A 15159-nucleotide genomic window follows, 5' to 3' on the forward strand; every position below is an offset into this window, starting at 1 on the left:
ATACAAATAAAATTGAAGAAATGGCTCAAAGAAAGGAATATATCAAAGACCCAGAAATGATGCAGGATTTCAGACAACTAATCATGGGGATGAACATAGATTTCCAAAATCAAACTGAGTTGAGGGAAGAGGCTGTGGCTCAATTGATTGGGCTCCTGCCTACCATACGGGAGGCCCTGGGTTCACATCCGGGGCCTCCTTGTGAAGGCAAGCTGGCCCGAGCCCACAGAGAGCTGATGGCCTGCACCGCAGAGAGCTGGTGCAGGAAGATGATGCAACAAATGGAGACGAGCAGACACAGAAGAATGCACAGTGAATGGACAGAGAGAGCAACAGCAAGCAAGCTGCAAGGGGGAGGAGAATTTTTAAAAATGCTTTGTTGATTAAAAAAAATGAGTTGAAAGACAATATGGCTAAAGAAATAAAGAACATCAAGACAACACTGAGCGAACACAGAGAAGAATTTGAAAACATGAACAGAACAGTAACAGAGCTCACGGGAATGAAAGACACAATAGGTGAGATAAAAAACACATTAGAGGGGAAACGGACTTGGCCCAGTGGCTAGGGCGTCGTCTACCACATGGGAGGTCCGCAGTTCAAACCCCGGGCCTCCCTGACCCGTGTGGAGCTGGCCCAAGTGCAGTGCTGATGTGCGCAAGGAGTGCCGTGCCACGCAGGGGTGTCCCCCGCGTAGGGGAGCCCCACGTGCAAGGAGTGCGCCCGGAAGGAGAGCCGCCCAGCGCGAAAGAAAGTGCAGCCTGCCCAGGAATGGCGCCACCCACACTTTCCGTGCCGCTGACGACAACAGAAGCGGACAAAGAAACAAGACGCAGCAAAAAGACACAGAGAGCAGACAACCGGGGGAGGGGGTGAATTAAATAAATAAATAAATCTTTAAAAAAAAAGAAAAAACACATTAGAGGGAAGCGGATTTGGCTCAACAGATAGGGCATCCGCCTATCACATGGGAGGTCCAAGGTTCAAACCCAGGGCCTCCTGACCTGTGTGATAAGCTGGCCCACGTGCAGTACTGATGGGCACAAGGAGTGCTGTGCCATGCAGGGGAACCCCATGAGCAAGGAGTGCACCCCTAAAGGTGAGCCGCCCAGCATGAAAAAGTGCAGCCTGCCCAGGAGTGGCACCACGCACACAGAGAGCTGATGCAGCAAGATGACTCAACAAGAAGAGACACACAGATTCCTGGTGCTGCTGACAAGAATACAAGCAGACACAGAAGAACATACAGCGAATGGACACAGAGAGCAGACAACTGGGGAGGGGTAGGGAAGGGGAGAGAAATAAATAAAAAATAAATCTTAAAAAAAAAAAAACCCAAAACACAGTAGAGGGAAATGGATGTGGCTCAACCAACTGGGCTCCCGTCTACTACATAGGAGGTCCAGGGTTGATGCCCAAGGCATCCTGGTGACGGCAAGCTGGCCCACGCGGCGAGCTGACCCACACAGAGTGCCGGCCCATGCGGGAATGCAGCCCCACGCAGGAGAGCTGCCTGCATGGGAATGCCGCCTCATGCAGGAAAGGCCACCCCATGCAGGCCTACTGGATGGTGTGGAGAGTTGGTGCAGCAAGATGGTGCAAGAGACACAGAGGAGAGAAAATAAGAAGACATAGCAGAACAGGGGAGCGGAGGTGGCGCAAGAGAGTAATTGCCTCTCTCCCACTCCAGAAGGTCCCAGGATCGGTTCCCAGAGCTGCCTAATGAGGATACAAACAGACCCAGGAGAACACACAGCAAATGGACATAGAGAGCAGACAACCGGGAAAAGGGGGGGAGGGAATAAAATAAAAAAATAAATCTTAAAAAAAAAACAAAACACAACATATTAGCAGCTTACAACAGCAGACTCAAAATGATAGAAGAATAAATGGTACCGAAGACAGAACAGCTAAAATTGAAGAGAGAAAAGAATGTAAAAAAGTTAGCAAGGGCTCAGGGAGTTAAATGACAACACAAAATGCAACAATATATATGTCATGGGAATGTTCCAGATGGAGAAGAGAATGGAAAAGGGGCAGAAAGAGTATTTGAGGAAATAGTAGCTGAAAATTTCCAAATTTCCATGAAAGAAATGAACTTACATGTCCAAGAAGCATAGCACACCCCAATCAGAATAGATGCAAATAGGCCTACTCAAAGACATGTACTATTCAGAATGTCCAATGTCAAAGATAAAGAGAAAAAGAAGTAAACCATCACACACAAGGGATGTCCAGTAAGAATCAGTGTGAATTTTTCATCAGAAACAAGGGAGGTGAAAAGATAGAGGCATGATACAATTAGGATACTAAAAGTGAAAAACTGCCAACCAAGAATTCATTATCCAGCAAAACTGTTCTTCAAATATGAAGGAAGAGTTTAAAATATTCACAAACAAACAGAAACTAAGAGAGTTTATAAAAAAGAATCCACCTTTTCAGGAAATATTAAAGGGAGCCTTACAGCGTGAAAGAAAAAGACAGGAAAGAGAGGCTTGTATGAGAGTAAAGAAGACAAGAATAGCAGAAAGAATAACTAAAAGAGTAAAAAGACAGATGCAAATAAGACATGACATATGAAAACCAAAGAGTAAAATGGTGCAAGTAAATAATGCATTTACAGTAAAATCATTGAATGTGAATAGATTAAACTCCCCAATCAAAAGATATAGGTTGACAGAATGGATAAAAAAACCATGAGCCATACATATGCTGCTTAAAAGTGACGCACCTTAGACCCAGGATACAAACAGGCTGAAAGTGAAAGGCTGGAAAAAGATACACTATGCACATCAAAGAAGAGCAGGGGTAGCTATACTGATACTAGACGAAACAGACTTTAAATGCAAAAAACTGGCGGTGGACTTGGCCCAGTGGTTGGGGCGTCCATCTGCCACATGGGAGGTCTGCAGTTTGGGCCCTGGGCCTCCTTGACCCATGTGCGGTGCTGATGTGCGCAGGGGGTGCCGTGCCATGCAGGGGTGTCCCCCCACGTGGGGGAGCCCCACATGCAGGGAGTGCGCCCCGTAACGAGAGCTGTCCAGTGCAAAACAGAGTGCAGCCTGCCCAGGAATGGTGCCGCACACACGGAGAGCTGACACGGCAAGATGGCGCAACAAAAAGAAACATGGAGTCCCGTGCCACTGACAACAATGGAAGCGGACAAGGAGGATGCAGCGGATGGACACAGAGAATAGACGGCTGGGGGGGGGGAAGGGGAGAGAAATAAATAAATAAATCTTAAAAAGATAATAAATGCAAAAAACTGACAAGGGATATAGAAAACCATTATACATTAATAAAAGGGACAATCCACCAGGAAAATACAACAGTCATAAATATCTATGTACCTAACCAGGGTGTCCCAAAATACCTGAGGCAAACTCTGGCAAAATTGAAGAAAGAAACAGACATCTCTACAATAATTGTTGGAGACTTCAATATACCACTCACATCATTAAATAGAACAACTAGACAGAAGATCAAGAAGGAAACAGAGAACTTGAACAATGTAATAAATGAGACGACCTTAACAGAGATATACAGAATGCTGCACTCAAACTCAGCAGCTTATACATTCTTCTCATGTGCCCATGGATCTTTCTCCGGATAGACTACATGTTAGGTCACAATGGAATTCTCAATAAATATAAGAAGACTGAAATTATGCGAAGCACCTTCTTAAGACTACAATGGAGTGATTGGAAATTAATAATAGATGGGAAAGTGAAATCACAAATGTGCGGAGGCTGAACAACACACTCCTAAATAATCAGTGGGTCAAAGAAGAAATTTGTAAGTAAATTAATAAATATGTCGAGACAAATGAAAACAAGAACATAACTTATCAAAACTTATGGGGTACAGTGAAGGCAGTGCTGAAAGGGAAATTTATAGTCCTAAACACCTACATATTAAAAAAAAGAATTAAAATTGAAGATCTAACTCAACAACTGGAGAAACAACAAAAAGAACAGCAAACTGTTCCTAAAGCAAGCAGAAGAAAAGAAATAATAAAGATTAGAGTAGAAATAAATGAAATTGAGAACAAAAAAACCCACAAAAAACAGAGAAAATCAACAAACCCAAAAGTTGGTTCTTCGAGAAGGTCGATAAAACTGGCAAACACTTGGCTAGACTAATAAATTAAAAAAGAGAGAAGACACACATAAAATGAGAAATGAAAGGCGGGGGGGGGGAGGGGGGAGTTACAACTGAACCCATAGAAATAAAAAGGATCAAAAGAGGATATTATGAGAAACAGTATGCCAACTGATGCTACAAGAAATACAAGAACTTATCAAATGAATCACATTTAAAGAGACTGAATCCATCATCAAAAATCTCCTAACAAAGTAAAGTCCAGGACCAGAAGGCTTCACAGGTGAATTCTACCAAGCATTTCAAGAAGAATAACACAAATCCTGTTTAAATTCTTCCAAAAAAATTGAAGAGGAGGGAAAATTACCCAATACTTTTATGAAACCAACATTACCCTAATATTATAGCCAGGTAAAGACACTACAAGAAAATTACAGACCAATGTGTCTAATGAATGCATATGTAAAAATTCTCAACAAAATACTTGCAAATAGAATCCAACAACCTACCAAAAGACTTATACACCAGGACCAAGTGGATCTATTCCTGGTATGTAAGAGTGGTTCAACATAAGAACATCAATTGTCATATACCACATTAACAAATCGCAGGGTAAAAACCACATGATCAGCTCAATCAATGCAGAAAAGACATTCAACAAAAATCAGCATCCTTCCCACCCCCGCCCCGAGAAGACTCCCTCGTCTTTTTGCTCATTTGTGCTTATTGCCTGCTTGTTGTTTGCTCGTTATTTGTCTCCTTTAAGAGGCACCGGGAACTGAACCTGGGACCACCCAGTGGAAGTCATGCACTCAACTGCTTGAGCCATATTTGCTCCTCCCAGCATCCTTTCTTGATAAAAAACACTTCAAAAGATAGGAATAGAAGGGAAATTCCTCAACATGATAAAGGGCATATATGAAAAACCCATAGCCAATATCGTACTCAATGGGGAGAGATGGAAAACTTTCTCTCTAATTTCAGGAACAAGACAAGGATGCCCACTGTCACCACTGTTGTTCAACAATGTGCTGTAAGTTCTAGCTAGAGCAATTAGACAAGAAGTGAAAAAGGCATCCAAATAGGAAAAGAGGGAGTAAAACTCTATTTGTGAATGACATAATCCTATATTTACAAAATTCTGAAATGTCTATGACAAAGCTACTTGAACTAATAAACAAGTTCAGCAAAGTGCAGGATACAAGATCAACATGCAAAAATCAGTAATGTTTCTGTACACTACTATTGAACAATATGAGAAAATAAACAATAAAATTCTATTTACAATAGCAACCAAAAGGCCCAAACCTAGGAATCAATTTAACTCAAAGAAGTACAGGACCTATATGCAGAAAACTACAAAACAATGCTAAAAGAAATCAATGAAGACCTAAACAAATGGAAAGACATTCTGTGTTCATGGATTGGAAGGCTAAATGTCATGAAGATGTCAATCCTATCCAAACTCATTTATAGATTCAATGTAATACCAATAAAAATTCCAACAGTTTACTTTACAGAAATAGAAAAGGCAATTACCAAATGCATTTGGAAGGGAAAGTGCACTCAAACAATTAAAAGTATTCTAAAAATGAAGAGTGACGTGGGAGGAATTTCACTGCCTGAACTTGAAACATATTACAAAGCTACAGTGGTCAACCAGTATGGCACTGGCATAAATACAGACACATAGATCAGTGGAACAGAACTGCAAGTCCAGAAGTAAACCCTAACCTCTATGGCCAACTGGTTTTCGACAAACTTACCAGAGCCATGTTAATGAGACAAAACATTCTCTTCAACATATGGTGCTGGGAGAACTGGATATCTATAACCAAAAGAGAGAAAGAGTACTCCTATCTCACTCCCTATCAACTCAAATTGGATAAAAGACCTACATATGAAAGCCAGGACCTACCAAAAGCCATAGAACTACTAGAAGAAAGTGTAGGGAAACATCTTAAAGACATTGTGGTAGGTGGTGGTTTCTTGGACCTTACACCCAAAGCACAAGCAACAAAGTAAAAATAGATAAATGGGACCTCCTAAAATTAAACGCTCATGCACCTCAGAGGACTTTGTCAAAGGAGTGAAAAGGCAGCTGATTCAATGAGAAAAATACCTGGAAATCACATATATGATAAGGCTTTAATATCCATATATATAAAGAGATGCTACAACTCAACAACAAAAAGACAAACAACCTGATTAAAAAATGGGCTACTAAAAAAAAAAAAAAGGGCTACTGAATTGATATTTTTCCAAAGAAGAAATACAAATGGCGAAAAAACACATGAAAAAATGTTCAACATAACTAGCAATTAGAGATATGCAAATTAAAGCTACAATGAGATATCAGGTCACACTATTAGACTTGCCAGTATTAAAAAGACAGGGAACTTCAACTGTTGGAGAGGATGTGGAAAGACAAGAACACTTATTCATTGCAGAAATGCAGACTGGTACAGCCAATGTGCATAACTGTTTGACAGTTCCTAAGAAAGTTGAATACAGATGTGTCATGTGACCTGGCAATACCACTAAAGGGTACATACCAGAAAAACTGAGAGCAGTGACACAAATAGACATGTATACACTGATGTTCTTAGCAGCATTATTCACAATTGCCAAAAGCTGGAAATCCAGGTGTCTATCAACCAATGAACGGATAAATTGTGGTACATTCATATGATGGAATATTATACAGCTGTAAATGAAGTCATGAAGCATATGACAACATGGATGAACTTAAAGGTCATTATGCTGAATGAAGCAAGCCAGATACAAAAGGACAAATACTATATGACTGTGCTACTATGAACTAAATATATCATGTAATCTCTTCGAGTTAATTACTTGAATATGGGTCACCTGAAAATAGAATGGGGTTAGAGAATGGAAAGCTGAGGGTTAAGTTGTGCAGAATTGGTAAAAAGGATGTGTGTTAATCTCTGGAAAAGAAGAGAAAACGTGAACGCACAACATAATGTTTGTAACTAGCCATACTATTACATGGGTATGACAGTGGTTTAAATGGAAAGTCTAAGGTCATGTATATTACTGAAAGGAAAGCTAAAACATGTAACAGAATGTATAGCACAGTAATATCACGTGAAATATGAGTAAAATTATATAAGACCATTTTTCTTTGAAACCAAACATATACGTTAACACTACAAGATGTTAGTATCAGACAAAAAAATCAACAAAAGATTATGCTAAGTGCAAGAAACCAGACACAAAGAACCATATATTGTATGATTCTGTTTATATAAAATACAAATATAAATCAGTTTATAAAGATGAAATCAGATTCATGATTATGTTAGGTGGGGGAAGGATAGAGAGATTGAGAGCGGAATGCTAAGGAGTGGGGGGGTATTTCTTTTCAGAGTAAGCCAGGTTTTCTAAAATTTTTGTGGTGATGAATGTACAACATTGTGATTATACTAACAGCCATTGATTATACACTTTGGATAGATTGTATAGTGAATATATCTCAATAAAACTCTATGTAAATATATCTCAATAAAACTACTTAAAAATAAATAAATGTGTAAGAACAGCCAGAAAGCGGAACTATGTATGGCAGAGGAAGCATAGAGAGATTGAGAGGTAAATAATTTTTTTTTTTTAAAGACTTATTTTTTTCTCTCTCCCCTTCCCAACCCGGTTGTCTGTTCTCTGTGTCTATTGGCTGCGTTGTCTTCTTTGTCCGCTTCTGCTGTTGTCAGCGGCACGGGAATCTGTTTCTTTTTTTTTGTTGCATCATCTTGTTCTGTCAGCTCCCTGTGTTTGCAGCGCCATTCTTGGGCAGGCTGCACTTTCTTTCGCGCTGGGCGGCTCTCCTTACAGGGCGCACTCCTTGCATATGGGGCTCCCCTACGCGGGGGACACCCCTGCGTGGCACGGGATTCCTTGTGCGCATCAGCACTGCGCGTGGGCCAGCTTCACACGGGTCAAGGAGGTCCGGAGTTTGAACCGTGGACCTCCCATATGGTAGATGGATGCCCTAACCACTGGGCCAAGTCCGCTGCCTAAATAATTTTGTTTGTTGTTTTATCTGTTTTTTACTATTATTGAAGCAATAAAAATGCTCTGCACAACTATATGATTATACCAAATACCATTGACTGGACCCTTTGGATGAATTACATGCTTTATTAATATGTATCATAAAATTGTTTTATTTAGGAAAAAAAAAGATTATGTGGGGTCATGGCACCCTGGACCATCTTATGCCACCATCCTGCTCAAGTTTTACCCATGACTTTTTTCTCTTTACATTCTCTGACTGGAATAATTATGATACCAACGTCTAATGCCCCATAATCAAAGGTGACGTGTGGATTTGGAAGCTAAAGATCAAGAACAAAGGCAAACAGAGATAAATGATAAAAAGGCACGAAAAACGCAGCATGGTACTGTGTAAAAGTGTAAGTTACCCAGGTGTGACTTTGGGTAATTATTTTTTCTGTGTTTAACTTTACTCATCTATAAAATGAGCATAATACTACAAGTGATATTGTTGAGAGAGTATATAGAAAAGCTTCTGACACAGAATGAAAGCACGATAAATGGGAGCAATTATTAGTATTCTATTTTCTGTACACATCTTGATTTCTCAGTTTCAGTAGCCTAGTCAAATGCCTTCATATCAGCTCCAGCAATTCAGTATACATTCCAAATGTGCTGTCTAGAAACTCTATTTTTGCGTGCTGTCTGCTCTGTGTCCATTTGCTGTGGGCTCTTCTGTGTTCTCACTTGTCTCCCTTCTTTTTGTTGTGTCACCTTGCTGAGTCAGTTCTCCATAGCACCTGCGGGCCAGTCGGTGCTCAACAGCGTGCGGGCGAGCCTGTCTTCACAAGGAGGCCCCGGGATGTGAACCAAGGGCCTCCTACATGGTAGACAGGTGCTCATCGATTGAGCTGCTTCCCTCTAGGAAACTCTTAAACATGTACATACACTAACACAGTATAGACAGTTTAACAGAGATAAATCTAAGATAATTTTGATTGAAACTTATTACAAATTATACTCTCATTTTGATTACTATAAGCATATAGGTAAAAGAAAATAAATATTATTTAAGTGTTAAGGTGGTAGAATTATATGGCTTTTTTTTCTATTTAAAAAAAATATTGTTGTAATTTTGGGGGGGAAATAATGAAAACCTAAAAAAAAATTCAGATTCTTCCATCAAATGTTCCCATTCTACCTCTCTGAGTTCATCCCTCACTACTTTCAACTATTACCCCTCAGCTATATCTAGACCAAGGGTTTAACCTTTTTTGTTCCCAAGACCCCTGTGCCAGTCAGGTGAAAACCATGGACCTCTTACTAAGTCCATACTATACTGTGTATTATTTAATAAATATATCATACCCACACCAACATGTCCCCACAAGAAAAATGTTTTCTTGAATTTCAATTCAAGCTCATGGACCCCTGGCTAAGAACTTCTTCTTTTTTTTTTTATTTTTAATTTAATTTATTTATTTCTCTCCCCTTCCCCCCCACACCCTGGTTGTCTGTTCTCTATGTCCATCCGCTGTGCCTTCTTTGTCCGCTTTTGTTGTTGTCAGCGGCACGGGAATCTGTGTTCCCTTTGGCTGCGTCATCCTGTTGTCAGCTCTCTGTGTGTGCGGCGCCATTCCTCGGCAGGCTGCACCCTCCTCCGCGCTGGGTGGTTCTCCCCACGGGGCGCACTCCCTGCGCGTGGGGCTCCCCCACGCGGGGACACCCGAGTGGCAGGGCACTCCCTGCGCGCATCAGCACTGCACATGGGCCAGGTGCACACGGGTCAAGGAGGCCTGGGGTTTGAGCCGTGGACCTCCCATGTGGTAGACGGATGCCCTAACCACTGGGCCAAGTCCGCCACCCAGAACTTCTTATCTAGATTGTATAGTATGCACACTTCTATGCCTTTGATTATATCATACCTCTCAATGCAGTGTTCTACCTCATGCTGTCTGCCAAAGAAAATTGCAGGCTTGATAACGATCTATTTCCTCCAAGAAATCTTTCTTATTTTAAATAATTCCACCCTCCAAAGGGGCCTTTTTCTTTGTCTTCATACCCCTCCCACAGGTTGGTAAGATCCAACCTGAAGAATATGTGAATCACAAGTCACTTCATATTGGGATTTAAAAGACTGATGTAGGACCTTCTGAATGACAAAATCAAAAGAACACTGAACATTTGGATGGAGTATTTCTTTTTATCATTTTATTTTAATGAACTTAAAAATATTTATAATGGCTTTTATAGGCTGGGTCAAAATACTGATACTCCTCATTCTAACCCTGTTCTATAATGACTAACTTCCTTAGTTATGAAATTTCCCTGCAGTGGGGTTTCTCTGTTACATAGACTTTATGTCAGAGAAAATACTATATGTGACATGGGCCAACAGTGTCGAACCTTCCCAAGTTTTATTGGGAAAGTGAGACAACACTGAGGTATGAGATGAGATCCTAGGTTATTGGGTCAGAATACACAGATTTAAATACTGGGCCTGCAATCCATGATGTTATGTTAAGCAAATCACTTTAACATAAGACTTGAATCCCTTTTCATATTAAAACGGAAAAGAAATATCTCCTTTGTAGGACAGAAATCAGGATAAAGGAATCAGGTAATATAACTGAACATATCTGTTAAACATTCAAAACCTGAAGAATAATTAAATCTATAGACTCTGTGCATTTTTTACATTATTACATTTAATTGATAACACACTATTAATAGATCATCACATTAATAACTGATAATACATTATTACATTAACCCATTCCTTTATTTCTAGGCTTTGCAGACATTTTATTTTTAGAAGCACTTTAAATTTAAGGTTTTTACAAACCTTTGGAAAACTACTGATAACTTGATTTAACAGAAAAAGAAAAGAGAAGCTCAAATTAAAAAGGAGTAACTTCTAAAGTAAATGAGTAATTTACCTAGCAAAAATGTCAATATCTTAAATGACTTTGTGTGTTGTATAATCTCAAATTTCCTGATGGCATCCAAATGAAAGCAGTTATCTGTATAATCTCCCTAGTGCCTTGTCAGGGATAATGCAATCTTACCATTACAAATCTGTTAAAACATTGCTTTTCTTTCATACTATAACCAACATAAAAATGGCTTCCTAAGTGACATTAACTCCAAGCTCTTGTTTGGTGCCAAATGGAGTTAGCTCACCTGCCAATTATGTCTTTTTATGCCAATTATGCCAAGTAAGTAGCAACTACAAGAGGCAGTGAAATAAGGAAGTTTAAAAGCCCAATCAGCCATAGAGAAGGGCTTTTATACCAGCAGAAAAGGGCAGGTAATCTCTTTCCTCAATTTAAATTGACCTAGTTGCTATGCCTGCTAATCAATCCTAAATACACAGTTCCTAGACAGAAAGCCATTTCATTTGCCATTTATTGAAGGAGGCTCCCTCTTGGCTAGGTTCCAAGTCAGCAGGAACTCACAAATCTCTCTCACGGAACGGTGTTTCCTGGTTCTGCCTGATTATGAATGGAATCAGATCCTATGGCTAAGTAATCAGTAAGCTAAGCAATCATGGAGACCAGAGGCTTATGAAGGGAAAGTTGTGCTGCCCTATGCGTAGATCTTTATTCTTATCCCAATGAGAAAACAATGTCTGATATGATAATAATCTGGGCCAAAGGGCATGCCAAGGTGCTTCTTTCCAGAGGTTCAGAAAGAAGAGAAATCAGTTACCTAGAAAATTTTCAAGAGTTAGGTCAGTTTTGGAGAGTTGGCTGGATTTAGATAAGTACAGAAGTATAGGAGAGCATATCAGGTTGGCAATGTGGCATTACCAAATACATGGAAGAAGACATGTAAATGTTAAGTTTTGAGATAATGTGTAATCGAGTAGGAATAAAAATGTGTGCAGGAAAAATAGAATACATGATGGTTAAGTTTCTAGCTATAAATCCTGAAATGTGGAATTTGGGATTTGGGATAAGCCATGAGTAGACTACTAGATTATTTACCCTAAAAGTATCTTTTTGTTTATGATTTAATAGACCAATCTATGCTTTACAGATGATAAAAGTAGGGATCCGGCTACCAGGGGAGGAGGTGAGGGTAGGGAATAGGGACTGAATGCTTAAATTGTACAGAGTTTTTATTTGGGATGATGGGGGAGTGGGAAGAAAGGGGTCAGCAATTTTTTGGAGGTATTATTCTACACCTTGATTAATTTACTCCCTCTTGAATTCCAGAAAACAGGGGAACTGAGGCTATTCACACTCTCCTCTCATGTCTTGTCTGCTGTAGCATGAAATGACTAGACAAAGTTTATGGACGCAAATACAGTTGGGCATGGTCTAAAACAGTCCCTAGAGAGGTAAGAAAATGATGGATGACTGGGAAGAAGAGTGGGTTCTACTTATTCATGAATACTCTCCTCTCATATTTCAGATCCAGGCAGGTCTTAAAAATAAGCAGAGTAGATAGTCCTAACTCCCAAATATCAACCTTGCTCTTTATCTCACCATCATTTTAATTAACTTGGCCCTTAAGGTTATTCCATTAAAAAAAAAAAAACTCCTATAAAATGCAAATACCCCTAGGAAAGAGTTACGATTTAAATATCAGTTAGCTATTATTTAAAACAACTTTGGTGTTCTAGGAAATATCAGCATATATTTCTTCCCCAAAAAGTCCACTATCAAATACACTTGAGAAACAGCATACTATAACTCCCTCTTGGAGATCCGCAATGCCTCTTAGTATTAAAAAGATACTGAGAAGACCTGTAGTAACATTTCAAAAAGTATTTTCAAACCTCTTTAACTACCAAACCCTTGTTTCCCCCCAGAATAAATATTAATACATTTTAAGAAAGTTGAAACAAATAAATGTTCAGTAATAGTACACAGAAGAGACCACTGGGGTAAGCAGGCACTAGGAAGGATAAAAGGAGGTAGGAAAGCAAAGACGGATCTTTTCTACTTTATAATCTTGTTCAAAAATATGTCATTGTTAGAGGCTCCTGGTTTAAAAGGCAGACCCTAATATAAGGGTACACGATCCTCTCTTTAAGTATTTGTACTTTTTCCAAACAATACTAATCTCAGGCCCATTTCTAGAGCATTTTGAGCTCTCTATACCATTGATTCCCACATTGTGACCAAAAGAAGTTGAGCAAAACAGAAAGCTAAATATACCATAGGATTTTACATCTCTCCTCATTATGCACAGTAGTTAGGAGATGAGAATGAAAGAATTTGTTGAATGCCTGACCATCTTTATAAATAACTTTTGTGCTATTGATAGCAAATGCAACCTAACTTACCAGCTCTGAAGTTCAGCAAAAGCTTGTTTCATTTTCTTAATGGAGGTATCCATCTCTTCTTTAACTACAACTCGATATCGTGCAAGAGACACTGTGCAGCGCTGGAGGTCTTTAACAGATTTTTCAATATTGGAACCTTAGAAATAAACAAACATTAATAGAAAAAATGGAGCATAAGTAACTTGAAAGTCAGAGCTGAAAAGCTAAGCATATAAAGTAACAAGTCTCATATGGACTAAGAATATTTCCTAACTGGCCACTCCACCACTACCACCAAGGGAGAAACCTGATGTTTTCATAGACATGTTTTTTAAAACGTATCCTGGCCAAGATGGAGTAACAGGAACTAGATTTATCACCCTGCTTTAAACAACTAGGAAATAAACACACACACAAACATATATATATATAAATATAAATACCTATGATCACAATAGTTTTCAGATAATGGACAATAGGCAGTATTTTTCTCAGAGGAAAAGGAAATAAATGAAGTAAGGCCTAAAATTGTCAAACTACAATGCAGGGAAGAGGAATCCTAAACTGAGCCTGGTGATCTCCAAGAATTGAGAATTAAGGGAGGCCAAGGTGGCTAGAATTCTCCAGGCAAAGTACTGGAGAAAAGAGAACTACACAAAATGGGAGAGCTGCACAAATCAGTATACTCCAGAGACCTACAGAAGATTCTGAGTATTGATCAGTGCACATATGTGAGGAAACTACCCGAGACAGGAAAAAGAATGGCTAGAAAGGTACAGGTAGAACAATACCCAGAGGCCACTGAAGCCTGGAATAGTTTATATTCACATCAGTCAGAGTAGAAAAACATTGTAATACATGGGGCATCAGGTAGAGTACTGAGAAGGGTACTGCTTTAGTACTGATGCAAGATTAGCTCGACTACAGGTTTCTCTAGTTCAACCTAAAAAATATTAAAATGCATGCCTCAAACTGTTTCCCAGTAACTTCACTGAGTCCCAAAACAAAGTACAAGAACATCTAACAAAGTACAAAAATGTAGCAATCAAACAAAGCAAAATTTATATAACTGGTATCTAACAAAAAATTACCAGGTATAAAAGAAGCAAAAAAATATGACCCATAATGAAGAAAAAAATCAATCCGCGGAAATAGACCCAGAAATGACATCATGATAAAATAAATTAGGAAATAAAAAAATTATATCCAAACACCATATGTTCAAAAAGGGAGAGGAAAGCATGAGCATGTCAAGAGACATGGAAGATAATGCCTTGTTTCTATATACCCTCCTTTATTTTTCTTTGTCTGAATATTCTCAGATAAGAAACAAAGGTTTCCCATTTATCATAGTCTTTCCCAATGTAAGAAAGCTCATTAAAATAAGCAATTAAGGGAAGTGGATTTGGCTCAACTGATAAGAGCGTCCACCTACCATATGGGAGGTCCAGGGTTCAAACGTAGGGCCTCCTGACCTGTGTGGTGAGCTGGCCGACACACAGTGCTGATGCGCACAAGGAGTGCCGTGCCAATGCAGGGGTGTCCTCCGCGTAGGGGAGCCCCATGCGCAAGCAGTGCGCCCTGTAGGGAGAGCCACCCAGCACGAAAGAAAGCGCAGCCTGCCCAGGAATGGTGTTGCACACATGGAGAGCTGACACAACAAGATGACACAACAAAAAGAGACACAGATTTCCAGTACTACTGACAAGAATGCAAGCGGACACAGAAAGAACACACAACGAATGAAGAGAGAGAGCAGGCAATGG

The 15159-nt window shown here is 39.6% G+C and overlaps 1 protein-coding gene across 7 annotated transcripts in view; it reads right to left on the minus strand.

Annotated features, from left to right (window-relative positions):
- SPATS2 (spermatogenesis associated serine rich 2) overlaps positions 1-15159 on the minus strand; it is a 224417-nt gene that overhangs the window by 33190 nt on the left and 176068 nt on the right. For all 7 annotated transcript variants that reach the window (XM_071218912.1, XM_058308286.2, XM_058308288.2 and 4 more), the window contains one exon: positions 13415-13550. In XM_071218912.1, coding sequence (XP_071075013.1) covers positions 13415-13550 — 136 coding nt within the window. The remainder of the gene's footprint in view (positions 1-13414; positions 13551-15159) is intronic.

This window comes from Dasypus novemcinctus, chromosome 12 (assembly GCF_030445035.2).
Source record: "Dasypus novemcinctus isolate mDasNov1 chromosome 12, mDasNov1.1.hap2, whole genome shotgun sequence".
In the NCBI taxonomy this organism is placed as follows: domain Eukaryota; kingdom Metazoa; phylum Chordata; class Mammalia; order Cingulata; family Dasypodidae; genus Dasypus; species Dasypus novemcinctus.